The 17,349-nt window shown below is 42.5% G+C and overlaps 1 protein-coding gene across 1 annotated transcript in view; it reads right to left on the bottom strand.

Moving 5' to 3' along the window:
• Positions 1-17,349, bottom strand: part of plbd2 (phospholipase B domain containing 2) — a 40,372-nt gene that overhangs the window by 1,327 nt on the left and 21,696 nt on the right. Inside the window, exons 7-11 of the mRNA XM_079882192.1 lie at positions 16,081-16,241; positions 15,906-16,001; positions 14,999-15,070; positions 7,309-7,461; positions 6,167-6,329 (exon numbers count right to left, since the gene is read on the bottom strand). Of these exons, the coding sequence (XP_079738318.1) occupies positions 6,167-6,329; positions 7,309-7,461; positions 14,999-15,070; positions 15,906-16,001; positions 16,081-16,241 (645 nt within the window). The remainder of the gene's footprint in view (positions 1-6,166; positions 6,330-7,308; positions 7,462-14,998; positions 15,071-15,905; positions 16,002-16,080; positions 16,242-17,349) is intronic.

The following is a 17,349-nucleotide window of genomic DNA, read 5'->3' as shown; positions in this document are numbered from 1 at the left end:
TACAACACTCAACATCTGCAGGAGGACAGGAGCGTTACAACACTCAACAACATCTGCAGGAGGACAGGAGCGTAACAACACTCAACAACATCTGCAGGAGGACAGAAGCGTTACAACACTCAACAACATCTGCAGGAGGACAGAAGCGTTACAACACTCAAAACATCTGCAGGAGGACAGGAGCGTTACAACACTCAAAACATCTGCAGGAGGACAGGAGTGTTACAACACTCAACAACATCTGCAGGAGGACAGGAGCGTTACAACACTCAACAACATCTGCAGGAGGACAGGAGTGTTACAACACTCAACAACATCTGCAGGAGGACAGAAGCGTTACAACACTCAACAACATCTGCAGGAGGACAGAAGCGTTACAACACTCAACAACATCTGCAGGAGGACAGGAGCGTTACAACACTCAAAACATCTGCAGGAGGACAGAAGCGTTACAACACTCAACATCTGCAGGAGGACAGAAGCGTTACAACACTCAACATCTGCAGGAGGACAGGAGCGTTACAACACTCAACATCTGCAGGAGGACAGAAGCGTTACAACACTCAACAACATCTGCAGGAGGACAGAAGCGTTACAACACTCAACAACATCTGCAGGAGGACAGAAGCGTTACAACACTCAACATCTGCAGGAGGACAGGAGCGTTACAACACTCAACATCTGCAGGAGGACAGGAGCGTTACAACACTCAACAACATCTGCAGGAGGACAGAAGCGTTACAACACTCAACATCTGCAGGAGGACAGGAGCGTTACAACACTCAACATCTGCAGGAGGACAGAAGCGTTACAACACTCAACAACATCTGCAGGAGGACAGAAGCGTTACAACACTCAACAACATCTGCAGGAGGACAGAAGCGTTACAACACTCAACAACATCTGCAGGAGGACAGGAGTGTTACAACACTCAACAACATCTGCAGGAGGACAGAAGCGTTACAACACTCAACATCTGCAGGAGGACAGAAGCGTTACAACACTCAACAACATCTGCAGGAGGACAGAAGCGTTACAACACTCAACAACATCTGCAGGAGGACAGAAGCGTTACAACACTCAACAACATCTGCAGCAGGACAGGAGCGTTACAACACTCAACATCTGCAGGAGGACAGAAGCGTTACAACACTCAACATCTGCAGGAGGACAGGAGTGTTACAACACTCAACATCTGCAGGAGGACAGGAGCGTTACAACACTCAATATCTGCAGGAGGACAGAAGCGTTACAACACTCAACAACATCTGCAGGAGGACAGAAGCGTTACAACACTCAACAACATCTGCAGGAGGACAGAAGCGTTACAACACTCAAAACATCTGCAGGAGGACAGGAGCGTTACAACACAACAACATCTGCAGGAGGACAGGAGCGTTACAACACTCAAAACATCTGCAGGAGGACAGAAGCGTTACAACACTCAACATCTGCAGGAGGACAGAAGCGTTACAACACTCAACAACATCTGCAGGAGGACAGAAGCGTTACAACACTCAACATCTGCAGGAGGACAGAAGCGTTACAACACTCAACATCTGCAGGAGGACAGGAGCGTTACAACACTCAACAACATCTGCAGGAGGACAGAAGCGTTACAACACTCAACATCTGCAGGAGGACAGGAGCGTTACAACACTCAACATCTGCAGGAGGACAGAAGCGTTACAACACTCAACATCTGCAGGAGGACAGAAGCGTTACAACACTCAACATCTGCAGGAGGACAGAGGCGTTACAACACTCAACATCTGCAGGAGGACAGAGGCGTTACAACACTCAACAACATCTGCAGGAGGACAGAAGCGTTACAAAACTCAACAACATCTGCAGGAGGACAGAAGCGTTACAACACTCAACATCTGCAGGAGGACAGAAGCGTTACAACACTCAACATCTGCAGGAGGACAGGAGCGTTACAACACTCAACATCTGCAGGAGGACAGAAGCGTTACAACACTCAACATCTGCAGGAGGACAGAAGCGTTAAAAAACTCAACAACATCTGCAGGAGGACAGAAGCGTTACAACACTCAACATCTGCAGGAGGACAGAAGCGTTACAACACTCAACATCTGCAGGAGGACAGAGGCGTTACAACACTCAACAACATCTGCAGAATGAGAGAAGCGTTACAACACTCAAAACATCTGCAGGAGGACAGAAGCGTTACAAAACTCAACATCTGCAGGAGGACAGAAGCGTTACAAAACTCAACAACATCTGCAGGAGAACAGAAGCGTTACAACACTCAACAACATCTGCAGGAGGACAGAGGCGTTACAACACTCAACAACATCTGCAGGAGGACAGGGGCGTTACAACACTCAACAACATCTGCAGGAGGACAGAGGCGTTACAACACTCAACAACATCTGCAGGAGGACAGAAGCGTTACAAAACTCAACATCATCTGCAGGAGAACAGAAGCGTTACAACACTCAACAACATCTGCAGGAGGACAGGGGCGTTACAACACTCAAAACATCTGCAGGAGGACAGGAGCGTTACAACACTCAACAACATCTGCAGGAGGACATAAGCGTTACAACACTCAACAACATCTGCAGGAGGACAGAAGCGTTACAACACTCAAAACATCTGCAGGAGGACAAGCGTTACAACACTCAACAACATCTGCAGGAGGACAGGAGCGTTACAACACAACAACATCTGCAGGAGGACAGAAGCGTTACAACACTCAACAACATCTGCAGGACAGGAGCGTTACAACACTCAACAACATCTGCAGGAGGACAGGAGCGTTACAACACTCAACATTTGCAGGAGGACAGGAGCGTTACAACACAACATCTGCAGGAGGACAGGAGCGTTACAACACTCAACATCTGCAGGAGGAGTGAAGAGTTACAACACTCAACATTTGCAGGAGGACAGGAGGACAGAAGAGTTACAACACTCAACATTTGCAGGAGGACAGGAGCGTTACAACACAACATCTGCAGGAGGACAGGAGCGTTACAACACTCAACATCTGCAGGAGGAGTGAAGAGTTACAACACTCAACATCTGCAGGAGGACAGGAGCGTTACAACACTCAACATCTGCAGGAGGACAGGAGCGTTACAACACTCAACATCTGCAGGAGGAGTGAAGAGTTACAACACTCAACATTTGCAGGACAGAAGAGTTACAACACTCAACATCTGCAGGAGGACAGGAGCGTTACAACACAACATCTGCAGGAGGACAGGAGCGTTACAACACTCAACAACATCTGCAGGAGGACAGGAGCGTTACAACACAACATCTGCAGGAGGACAGGAGCGTTACAACACTCAACAACATCTGCAGGAGGACAGGGGCGTTACAGCACTCAACAACATCTGCAGGAGGACAGGAGCGTTACAACACTCAAAACATCTGCAGGAGGACAGGAGCGTTACAACACTCAACATCTGCATGAGGACAGGAGCGTTACAACACTCAACAACATCTGCAGGAGGACAGGAGCGTTACAACACTCAACAACATCTGCAGGAGGACAGGAGCGTTACAACACTCAAAACATCTGCAGGAGGACAGGAGCGTTACAACACTCAACATCTGCATGAGGACAGGAGCGTTACAACACTCAACAACATCTGCAGGAGGACAGGAGCGTTACAACACCTTGATCTGCAGGAGGACAGGAGCGTTACAACACTCAACAACATCTGCAGGAGGACAGGAGCGTTACAACACTCAACATCTGCAGGAGGACAGGAGCGTTACAACACTCAACATCTGCAGGAGGACAGAAGCGTTACAACACTCAACATCTGCAGGAGGACAGGGGCGTTACAACACTCAACATCTGCAGGAGGACAGGGGCGTTACAACACTCAACAACATCTGCAGGAGGACAGGAGCATACAACACTCATCAACATCTGCAGGAGGACAGGAGCGTTACAACACTCAACAACATCTGCAGGAGGACAGGAGCGTTACAACACTCAACATCTGCAGGAGGACAGGAGCGTTACAACACTCAACATCTGCAGGAGGACAGGAGCGTTACAACACTCAACATCTGCAGGAGGACAGGAGCGTTACAACACTCAACAACATCTGCAGGAGGACAGAAGAGTTACAACACTCAACATCTGCAGGAGGACAGGAGCGTTACAACACTCAACGACATCTGCAGGAGGACAGGAGCGTTACAACACTCAACAACATCTGCAGGAGGACAGGAGCGTTACAACACTCAACATCTGCAGGAGGACAGGAGTGTTACAACACTCAACATCTGCAGGAGGACAGGAGCATTACAACACTCAACATCTGCAGGAGGACAGGAGTGTTACAACACTCAACAACATCTGCAGGAGGACAGGAGCGTTACAACACTCAACAACATCTGCAGGAGGACAGGAGCGTTACAACACTCAACATCTGCAGGAGGACAGGAGTGTTACAACACTCAACAACATCTGCAGGAGGACAGGAGCGTTACAGCACTCAACATCTGCAGGAGGACAGGAGCGTTACAACACTCAACATCTGCAGGAGGACAGGAGCGTTACAACACTCAACATCTGCAGGAGGACAGGAGTGTTACAACACTCAACAACATCTGCAGGAGGACAGGAGCGTTACAACACTCAACATCTGCAGGAGGACAGGAGCGTTACAACACTCAACATCTGCAGGAGGACAGGAGCGTTACAACACTCAACAACATCTGCAGGAGGACAGGAGCGTTACAACACTCAACATCTGCAGGAGGACAGGAGCGTTACAACACTCAACAACATCTGCAGGAGGACAGGAGCATTACAACACTCAACATCTGCAGGAGGACAGGAGCGTTACAACACTCAACAACATCTGCAGGAGGACAGGAGTGTTACAACACTCAACAACATCTGCAGGAGGACAGGAGCGTTACAACACTCAACAACATCTGCAGGAGGACAGGAGCGTTACAACACTCAACATCTGCAGGAGGACAGGAGCGTAACAACACTCAACATCTGCAGCAGGACAGGAGCGTTACAACACTCAACAACATCTGCAGGAGGACAGAAGCGTTACAACACTCAACAACATCTGCAGGAGGACAGGAGCGTTACAACACTCAACATCTGCAGGAGGACAGGAGCGTTACAACACTCAACATCTGCAGGAGGACAGGAGCGTAACAACACTCAACATCTGCAGCAGGACAGGAGCGTTACAACACTCAACAACATCTGCAGGAGGACAGGAGTGTTACAACACTCAACAACATCTGCAGGAGGACAGGAGCGTTACAACACTCAACAACATCTGCAGGAGGACAGGAGCGTTACAACACTCAACATCTGCAGGAGGACAGGAGCGTTACAACACTCAACATCTGCAGGAGGACAGGAGCGTTACAACACTCAACAACATCTGCAGGAGGACAGGAGCGTTACAACACTCAACATCTGCAGGAGGACAGGAGCGTTACAACACTCAACAACATCTGCAGGAGGACAGGAGCGTTACAACACTCAACATCTGCAGGAGGACAGGAGCGTTACAACACTCAACAACATCTGCAGGAGAACAGAAGCGTTACAACACTCAACAACATCTGCAGGAGGACAGGAGCGTTACAACACTCAACATCTGCAGGAGGACAGGAGAGTTAAAACACTCAAAACATCTGCAGGAGGACAGAAGAGTTACACAACACTCAACATCTGCAGGAGGACAGGAGCATTACAACACTCAACATCTGCAGGAGGACAGGAGCGTTACAACACTCAACAACATCACTCAACAACATCTGCAGGAGGACAGGAGCGTTACAACACTCAACATCTGCAGGAGGACAGGAGCGTTACAACACTCAACATCTGCAGGAGGACAGAAGAGTTACACAACACTCAACATCTGCAGGAGGACAGGAGCATTACAACACTCAACATCTGCAGGAGGACATGAGCGTTACAACACTCAAAACATCTGCTGGAGGACAGGAGCGTGGTCTGAGACACACTAATTTACGATGGAGGGAAAACGAGCCCGAATGCAGAAACTTACAGTTTATTACTGATATTTTGCACCAGGAAGTGACGATTTTGTTTGTTATTTAACAGATGGGATGGAAACTGAGCTTTATATGTTAATGATATAAACTCTGGATGTAAACAGTGATGGACACTGACCTTCATGTCGGTCCCACCGTGTGGCCGCTGCTTCAGAGCCCCGAACGGGTATGAGCCGTTGGCAGGGTTCAGGTCGGATCGGGCAGAGATGGAGTTCTCTCCGTTCTGGACCGGGTCACAGGCGTCGCAGCGGGACAACGGGTCTTCCTGATAGTTATTATACCTGCAGAACACACACACGCAGGCCAGATGAAGCCGGAAGCAATGGGAGAAACAACACACAGATGTGACCTCAGCGGTGTAACCGCCCAGAACTTGGTTACAGTGGTTTTTAAGTGTAATGCCACTACCATGCACTAGGAGGCTCTATGTTGCATTCCTCCTCTGGTATACAGCCAGGTAAGAGGAGAGAAGAAGTTAGTTTGGTGAAAGGGAAGCATGGTCGTCTCCTGTGTTTACCCAACTGATCAGAGTCCTGATTGAGAAACTGTGGTTTCAAGCTCAGTCAAGTAAGTGTTTTCTATGTTTAGTTTGTCATGGTTAATTCTCTATGCAAGCTGTATTTTGGTTTGCATGTCTTTTTGGATTGGTTTGTTTGTAGGTAGCATGCTAATGCTAGCCTGTGTGTTTTATTGTAGAAGGACTCTTGATTCACACCCTTTCTTCACTGTCTGGCTTTATATTATGCCTCGTTTGCCTGGAGCTCGAGAGCTCTAAAGACACTACCATCATACCAGAAAGGAACGGACTGAGGACAGTGGAAGCCAGGCCTAAAAATGTTGCACATGGTGTTTGGATTTCATTTGGATTGTTTCATCACTTAGCATCATTCCTCTAGCATTTCTTCAGTTTATCTACATCTCTGTAACAAGCTCAACGGACATTACTTTTCAAGATGTTTTGATTACTCCTATGGACAATAGGACAATCCTCAGATTAGGGTTTCTCTCTTTCCCCCATTTGCAAACAAGAGTGACAGAAATCATTTGTATGACTTTGGGTTTTTGTGTTGCTGGGAGTTTTGTCAATGCGAACATTTTTGTGTGTCTTTTCATATAAACTTTAAAAACTAGATTTCCTTTGTGCCTGTTATGAAGTTTATATGTTAGAGTTTTAGCACTGATTGAAAATCTGGTTGGTTGGTCCCTCCCTTAAATGTATCGTGTAGCTTGCCTCCTTAAAAGTGTTTTTGGAGACCGTACCTCATCAGACGCACCATGGACTCGATGTCGGTCACCAGAGTCTGGTTCCTGCGGAAGATCTGTGCTCTGGGGCTCTGGCTGAAGGAGAACCAGGACCCGTACTTCTGAACCAGCTCCGGTCCTCCGCTGGCATTGAACACCGCCTCGAAGTACCTGAAACAGCAGCAGATCCTGAAACAGCAGCAGATCTGGGTGTGTCGGACGACTGAGGCTTTCTGCTGAAATCAACTCTGTTTGCATTAAATCATCGTTCTGTTATCACTGTAGAGCTGCTTTGAAACATTAAAAAAACATCTGAAGACATCTTTTTGGACAGGCTTTTAAAGGTGCATTGTGTTGTAACGACTGCGAGTATGAACCAAACACAGACTAATCTTCTTCCAGAAGATTAATTCAAACTCTCCGCTTCTCGCGAATGAAGGGGGAAGATTTGTTCAGAACTTATCATCATCATCATCAATCTTGCCATCGGGTCCCAAGGCATCATCATTCTGGCTATTTAAAAGAACCCCCCATCACTAACGAAATAATGAATGGACAATGCTAGATGTGTTGCCAAACACTGACTGGTTAAGAGAATGACAGAGACCAAGGTCCCACGAGAGATGAACAAAACAGATTTCAGCAGGAAATACCCATGACCTCAGGGCTGTCTTAAGCCCCATAGACTTTACACACAAAGTGACGTTACAAATCAAAATCCATAAAACTCATCCCAGAACAATTCTTGACTGACCTATAATCAAACACAATTCTAGGTGATTTTGTTCAAACATAATCCCACACAGAGTCTTCACATTCCAGACTCAAATCACCAAACCCAGAGCCATGAATCACCCACAGGCTCCAGAGAGTCTGCTAACCAAAGACTTTTTATTGGTTAACTAAAGGAAGAACGTTGTCAACATTTGATAGTTTTGCAAGACGGATCGGTTCAGAGATGGTACTGCTCAGGGCCCTACCGAGAGGTCACCTGACCCCTGCGACAAAACAGACCCCATCTTTCTTAAGGACCTCTGAATGACACAGAGTAAAATCTTTTCAAACCACAGAACTGAGATTTCACCTATAACTATACATAAAATCGTTCAAGAACAATTTTCAATCAAACATCATGCAACTACATCATTCTATGTTGTTTCTACAATATCTGTGTGTATCTAATATACTTAGATGCCATATAATTCATGTAATTGTTATAACTATTAGGTGTGTGAATGAAAGTGTGTCGTGCTTCCTGTCAGCATGATCGTATGTTCTTAATTCAAAAGATGGCTGGAATTAAATCTGTGTAAAATGTTTCGTATTCTGATAATTAGAAATCATGCCTAAACTGTTGCATCTGGTCTCCACTTACAGCTAGAGAACCGACAACCCCCAGGGAAGACATGATTTACGACTTTGAAAACAAAGCAGCAGTCAGAACTCCCATTTGTAGGAGTAACAAACTTTTTTTTGTTTTAAAAAACCCTTTAAAAACCCAGCGCAGAGCGTTAGTAAAGTTGCGCAGAACAAAGACGGAGACAGCAGACGATGGTTATAGTAACCATGTAACAGACGAGCAGGCCAACCCAAATTAAGATCAGATGGGTTAGATTCATTTCCAGTCATCTAACTACTTTCCGTATCTCATTTTCTTTCTTTCTTGGTGTTATTCTTCTTTTCCGATTGAAAGTCTCGGTTTTAAGTTAAGTTTTGCTGCAAAGTTTCGGTCCACAATTCACGGCTGCAACGCACGCTTTCAACTTCAAAGACTCTTCAACCATCCGCCAGCACACCACGTGACTGGTTCTCCCTGAACTCTATCCAAGCACGAGGAGATCAACCAACGGACCCCGAAAAACACCCTTGTACCCGATTTATAACCTGCATAAGAAACGACCAGGGTTAAATTAATGATTGATGGTTCATTCAGGTCATGTCTTGAGTGCATATAGAAATTCGGGATCTCTTCCTCTTACCCTTAAACTCATTCTTTCCAAACTCTTTCTTTCTTTCTTTATTTCTTTCTTTCTGTAACTTATATGAATGTGTGTGTATATGCGTGTGCGTGTGTTTGTGTTAGGTACTTTCATGTGTGTTAGCATATAATCAATAAAGTATTGTTTGTATTTGAAAAGAGAAGTATTACTCGTGTTATGTGCTTACGAATTTATTGTCTTGAACTGCGATCTAAGTTACCTATGCTTTTACCCTTGATTTATTTCTTAATTTACTGTTAGCTGGGGATTATTCTTTCTTGGCCAGGAAGATATTATATTTCCTAGAGTTAATAATTGTTTATACTTTCTGTTCATTGGATGAACTGATAAAATGATCATACTATTGATTCTGCTACAGTAAATTCTGAAAATAATTAAATTATTAATTATTGATCATAATCCGTTATGAATAATTATTAATTATATTTATGCGGGCGTATAAACGCTACAGTGTAATATTTAGGAGGATCTGTTGACAGAAATGCAATATCATATACATAACTGTTTTCAGTGGTGTATAAAGGCCTTGCATAATGAACCGTTATGTTTTTATTACCTTAGAAAGAGCCATTTCTCTGTGTGAGGTCATCACCGCACTTCTTTATTTTATTTTTTTTCCTGCTGAAAGTTACAGGAGTGCATATAGTGATATGAACTATAAACACATTAATCTTTGCTTATAATTTACTGTATTCCGCGAGTCCTATGTTCAAGGGCTTCCGGAGAAAAAAACCCGCTTCCTGCGCAAGGGAGGGACAGCCATTAAACATATGGGGGATTTATTTTTTTTGTGTGTCTGATTATTATTAATTAACTGCTAGGTTTCAGTACTTGTGATGTTTACAGATAATGTTCAATTAAATACACACAAACACAGGCATAAAAGACAAAAGCATAACGTAAGCAGATGGAGTTAGATTTTAATTGCAAGTAGCGATACTTCTCTTATGTGGTATAGGCAATAACAGTTGACGGCGCTAGCCGAATGACATTATTCATAAAATGGCCACGAATGTAGTGTCTAAGCCAAATACTGTGTCGCCTATTTGGGCACATTTTGGCTTTGAGGCAGGTGACAAGGGGCAGCCGGTGAACTTGGACAAGGCAGTATGCCGTATTTGTCAAAAGTATCCGTCTCGCGAGGAAATACCACTACTTTAAGATCACATCTTAGAATTAACCATCCTGTGGCGTTTGCCGGACTTGGGTGCAGCACACCTTCCGGCCGGCGACACACTGGCTGCGTGGAGTGAGCGTCTCAGCTGCGTGGCGTGTCCGTTTTTATTTCGGCTCCCATGTTAACAGGTTAGAGTTTGCACACTGCCTGCGTGAGCCGCGCGGTAAACGCGTGCATGCTAGAAGTAGAACCGACGCCTATTTTTCACGCGACACGCAAGCGTGTTGGAAGCGTTTCCAGGCAAAATAGAATAGGAAAATATGTCATTTTGACACGAATACATATTAATAAATGACATTTTGATGTCTGAAAGTCACTAGGTTTTGACATAAATGCAGATATAAATGTAATTAAAAAAAATATGATCGATTTTCAAATATTGCACCTGTCAATATCAGAACGAAATATTCTGTAGCCTATTTTGCTGTCAATACTGCCGACTTTGTCTTTGCTGCTATATATTTATGTTTAACATGAAGTATAGGCCTTCCACAACTCTCTCCCCATGTGTCGAATATATCACCAATGAGGCTTATCATAACGTTTCTGTTGTGCAAAGACATAGAAACGCCACGCAGCTGACACGCAACAGAAACGCCACGCTCACGCCACGCAGCCAGTGTGCCGCCGCCGAGGTAATGTTAAGCCTACGATCTCAGGCCAGCAGCGACAGCTGGGAGTCTCCGAGGCCTTTGCGAGAGGTGCGAAGTACCAAAGAGGCATTTATTTAATATAAATGTTCATTTGTTTAATAAAGAATACTGCTTTATAATTATTCATTTCCATTGTCATTTACAAGCTACATGCGTTCTTGATCACATCTGCAGTGTGTGACGCGACCGCGGGTGATTTTTTTTTTTATGTGTGTGTGTGTGTGGGGGGGGGGTTGTCGGTTAACCGCAACTGGTTGCTTATTCACCGCGGTAAGAAAAAATCCCATACCGTCACAGCCCTAGAGAGAGAGAGAGCGAGCGAGAGAGCACTGGCCGCGCGCACACTCTCTTCACTCTTGCTCTCTCTCACTCGCTCATATTAATCAAAATCTATTGACACGATGGTAAAAGGTCGGAAGACCGAAGTTTCATGTGGTGCATTCGGAGATGTATTTCTTGAATTACCGCTGGGTGTGAATTGTGCAAAAAAAACCCGTTGCCTTATCTTCTCTGAAGCATTCCACACATTCAGCTGACATACACCACACTTTCAGTGAACGGAAAAACCTATCCAGTGATGCAATGTTTTCTGTTAACACAAATCTTGTGCGATGTCCTAAACTGCTGGGATAATCACACAACGCGTACACGTCCACTAATGACACGTCCGATTCACGAACTTATTACTCCCTTGAACCGATTCACTTTAATGAATGGTTAAAACAACTGATCTGTCCGACAGTGAACTCACGAGACGTCTGAATCAGTGTGTGTAACAAATCAGTAACACTTTACAATTTACAACTACATTAGTTAACATTAACTATTAATAAACTGCAGTTCTACAGCATTTATTAATCTTTCTTAATGTTAATTTCACCATTTACTAGCAGCCTACATTACTGAAATCAAAAGTTGTATTTGTTAACACTAGTTAATGCACTGTGAAGTAACATGATCAAACAATTCATGTACGCAATAAACTACATATTAGTATTTTCAGGTTATTTATATTATAATGTGTAGAAACATTACAAAAATCATTTAGTTTAGACTGGAGTGAGGTGAAACCAGAACAAAAAGTGCAAAGCAAGTTATTGTTATCTGGCCGCTAATTTTATTCAATTGTACAGTATATGGTAGAAAATTAGACTATTAGTTAAAATAAACTTTTTAATGCTACTTTTGTTATTCTACTTTTTGTTATTGATATGATTATATACCAAAATAATTATCAGGTCTAGCAAAGAAGGATTTTATCTTGCAAAGCTATGAAATCAAGTGGTAAAATCACAGCTTTAAAAAAAGAAAGGATGACAGTGTCGGTTGGCCAGTGTTGACCCAGGAAAAACCCTGTGACACAATGATGAACAAGTAACAATAATATTCGCAATAACATATCGTTTTACTGAATAATTAAGTAAACATGATTTCTTAATGTATCTTTGTAAAGAAACCTCATTGTTTAACTGGCTACTCTCTGCCGTCTCAGACGACGACATCACTTCCTGTCGGCCACCGTAACTTCTGTTGTGTGCGATTCACAACCTCACCACTAGATGCTGCTAAAACTTACACACTGCACCTTTAATTAACAATATGGTTTGCCGTTTATTTCATTTCTATGGTATTTGATGGTATTTATACAGGTGTTATTTTATTTGTTTTGATATAATTTTCTTACTGTAAAGCACTCTGTGATCCTTCCTTGTCTGTGAAAGGTGCGGTATAAATAAACTTTACTTCTGTCTTGTATAAACATTTCATTTGACTGGATACAGTGGTACTGTATTATTATTCAAAGCAAAGAATGCAAAAGAAGTGCTGCTTCAGGGTGTAAAATCTCGGTGCTCTTTGGTTGTATGGGATACTTAGAATAAGAACTTAGAAACTCCAAGGCACTTGGAATAAGTAGAGAAAAGTTAAAAAGCCTTTCTAATAGAATTTAATTTGAGTGTTAGAATTTGACATAAAAGGTGATGCATACAGTACCAGTCAAAAGTTTGGAAACGTTACTATTTTTAATGTTTTTGAAAGAAGTCTCTTATGCTCATCAAGCCTGCAGTTAAAAAAACAAAAACAAAAAAAAACAAACAAAAAAAACAGTAATATTATGAAATATTATTACAATTTAAAATAATGGTTCTCTTTTTTAATATACTTTAAAATGTAATTTATTTTTGTGATGCAAAGCTGAATTTTCATCAGCAAGTACTCCAGTCTTTGGTGTCTTATGATCCTTCAGAAATCATTCTAATATGCTGATTTATGATCAATGTTGGAAACAGTTGTGCTGCTTAATATTTTTTTTAGAACCTGAGATACTTTTTTCAGGATTATTTGATGAATAAAAAGTTAAAAAGAACTGTATTTATTTAGAATAGAAATCTTTTGTAACAATATACACTACCGTTCAAAAGTTTGGGAACAATAACTATTTTTTTTAAAGAAATTAGTACTTTAATTCAACAAGAATGCGTTAAATTGATAAAAGGTGATGGTAACGATTTATATTGTTAGAAATGTTTTTATTTTGAATAAATGCTGTTTTTATGAATAAATGCTGTTAACGTTTTACTCATCAATGAATCCTGAAAAAAGTATTCCAAAAAAATATATTAAACAGCACAACTGTTTCCATCATTGATAATAACTGAGTATCAAATCATCATATTAGAATGATTTCTGAAGGATCATAAGACACCAAAGACTGGAGTACTTGCTGATGAAAATTCAGCTTTGATCACAAAAATAAATTACATTTTAAAATATATTAAAAAAGAGAACCATTATTTTAAATTGTAGTAATATTTCATAATATTACTGTTTTTTTTTTTGTTTTGTTTTTTTAACTGCAGGCTTGATGAGCATAAGAGACTTCTTTTAAAAACATTAAAAATAGTAATGTTTCCAAACTTTTGACTGGTACTGTACATCTAATAAGTTTAGAAAAAATGACCTTATATAGGTTAAAATGCCCCTGGAAATCAATTTAAGGTGGAAAATATATATTCTGTCACTGCTGTGAACTGAGCACTGCATAGAAGATGAAAAATATGAATATCTACGTGAGTCTGCTGTCAACAACACGCCTACACCAGCCATAATACACACTCAGAAACACACTCAGCAAAATATAATCTAATTATTATCAACAGTTTTTGTCAATATTGCGCACCCCTAATGTACACTATTTATTTCTTCAGGTGTTAAAAAGCCTTAAACGTGACTTTAGCAGACCTATATAAAGAAATGCACGTGACTTGGCCTGTTCTCCAGCGGTCAGTGTCAGCGGTTCACTCTCTTCATCCGGCAGAGGCTATGAACACTGGCGGACATCATGAGCTTGAGGACTCTACACAGATGTTGTGACAGATGTGGTCAGTGTGACTCTGTACTTTCACAACCTCTTCTCATTTTAACTTTTCTTTAGCACATTTCCCAGCAACGGTTATTGATCTTATCTTTGGAGGATCCGCCAAAGAATAATAATAATAATAATAAAAAAGATAATTGCAACTTTCTCTCGCAATTCAAATTTTTTCCTCAGAAATCTCACAATAGTGAGAAAAGTCAGAACTGTGAGATCATGACTTTCACATCTTGCACTTTGGACTTTTATTTACTTTAACTTAAACAGTCAGAATTGCACGTTTATATCTAGCAAACACCTCTTTTATTTTGTATTCTGTGGTGGGAACTCAAGTGATCTGTGTGAACTGGATGAATTCCTCAACTATGCTGGATCTGTGCTTAGAAAGCACATTTCTGAAACATTCTTCCACCTAAAACACCCGAGCCAGGTTAAAGCTCGCACCCGTGGCCTAAAGAGGAGATGATTGCTGACTCTGTTTGACTGGTCGGGTCTCTTTACTCACGGGATGTTGTAGCTGGCCCAGTATCCTGTCTCAAACAGCTCTTCCGTTCGGTCCGCCGTTTCGATCATCCCACTGGAGGAAACACACACACAGAACACACACGTTATCAGGCGTTTCTGCTGCCGTAATGCGAACACACATCAATTACTCATCACAATTAGCATCATTACTCCAGTCTTCAGTGTCACATGATCCTTCAGAAATCACTCTAATATGATGATTTGATGCTCAAGAAACATTTATGATTATTATCAGTGTTGAAAATAGTTTCAGATTTCTGTGGAGATCTTGATACACTCCCATTTAAATAGAAAATAAATAGAAATTATTAATTTTATTCATCAAGGATGAATTAAATGTATCAACAGTGACAGTAAAGACATTTATAATGTTACTAAAGATTCTATTTCAGATAAATGCTGTTCTTTTGAACTTTCTATTCATCAAAGAATCCTGGAAAATAGTCAAGTCAAGTCATCTTCATTTATATAGCGCTTTTAACAATGTAGTTTTTAACAATGCGCTTTTAAAAATAAAATGCATCACATTGTTTCTCGAGCATCAGATCCTCATATTAGAGTGATTTCTGGAGGATCATGTGACACTGAAGACTGGAGTAATGATGCTGAACATTCAACTTTGATCACAGGAATACATTACACTTTACTGTATATTCACATAGAGAACAGATGATTTACATAATAATATTTCACTATTTTTACTGTATTTTTGATCAAATAAATGATGAACTTTGATGAGCAGAAGAGACTCTTTCAGAAGCATTAAATGATCTTCATTACCCCAGACTGTTGACTGCCAGTGTGGCGTTCTGTCTTAATGGTTATATAGTGTCAGTGTGAAGCAATCTCCCTCAGTGCTGTGACTTTAAGAGAAGACGGATGCTTACGGGATCTGCTCCAGGACTGTGAAGAGCCCTAGTTGTGTGTATCCCTTTCCCGGGACAAACAGCTTGTAGTCGACCACCATCCACTGGTTGTTGTACCTGGCCATCACAGTGCAGTTTGATCACCGGCTTTCATTAACGTGTGCTCATATAATGAGATGCATTGAGAGAGCCTCACGTTCCGCTGTTGTGTTTGCTGAAGATGCCGGCCCACGCCGGGCCGCTGTCCGCCAGCCGGTTGGCCACGACGTTCCTCAGCCACTCCATGACAGCGCCGCGGGGACGCACAAACCTCCACAGATCAGGGTTACTGTTGCCAATCGTGGTTTCCAGAGTCACCTGAGGGAAAACAAACTAACATTCAGTAAGAGATAATGTACATCCGGCCGTGTGTTATCTCAGAATAAACCCGACAGAGTGATCAGGATCAGGTCTTCATCAGCCACACACACACACACACACACACACACACACACACACACACACACACACACACACACACACACACACACACACACACACACACACACACACACCTGAAGGGGTTTATTCTGAGATCTAACACACACACACACACACACACCTGAAGGGGTTTATTCTGAGATCTAACACACACACACACACACACACACACACACACACACACCTGAAGGGGTTTATTCTGAGATCACACACACACACACACACACCTGAAGGGGTTTATTCTGAGATCACACACACACACCTCTGAAGGGGTTTATTCTGAGATCACACACACACACCTCTGAAGGGGTTTATTCTGAGATCACACACACACACCTCTGAAGGGGTTTATTCTGAGATCTAACACACACACACACATACACACACACACACACACACACCTGAAGGGGTTTATTCTGAGATCTAACACACACACACACATACACACACACACACACACCTGAAGGGGTTTATTCTGAGATCTAACACACACACACACACACACACACACACACACACACACACATACACACCTGAAGGGGTTTATTCTGAGATAACACACACACACCTGAAGTGGTTTATTCTGAGATCACACACACACACACACACACACACACACACACACACACACACACACACCTGAAGGGGTTTATTCTGAGATCACACACACACACACCTACCTGAAGGGGTTTATTCTGAGATCTAACACACACACACACACACACCTGAAGGGGTTTATTCTGAGATCTAACACACACACACACACACACCTGAAGGGGTTTATTCTGAGATCTAACACACACACACACACACACCTAAAGGGGTTTATTCTGAGATCACACACACACAGACACACAGACACACACCTGAAGGGGTTTATTCTGAGATCACACACACACACACACACACACACACACCTGAAGGGGTTTATTCTGAGATCTAACACACACACACACACACAGACACACACCTGAAGGGGTTTATT

This window comes from Squalius cephalus (assembly GCF_949319135.1).
Source record: "Squalius cephalus genome assembly, chromosome: 9".
In the NCBI taxonomy this organism is placed as follows: domain Eukaryota; kingdom Metazoa; phylum Chordata; class Actinopteri; order Cypriniformes; family Leuciscidae; genus Squalius; species Squalius cephalus.
The sequence above is the reverse complement of the archived record's forward strand: the minus strand, read 5'-3'. Positions and strand labels throughout refer to the sequence as shown.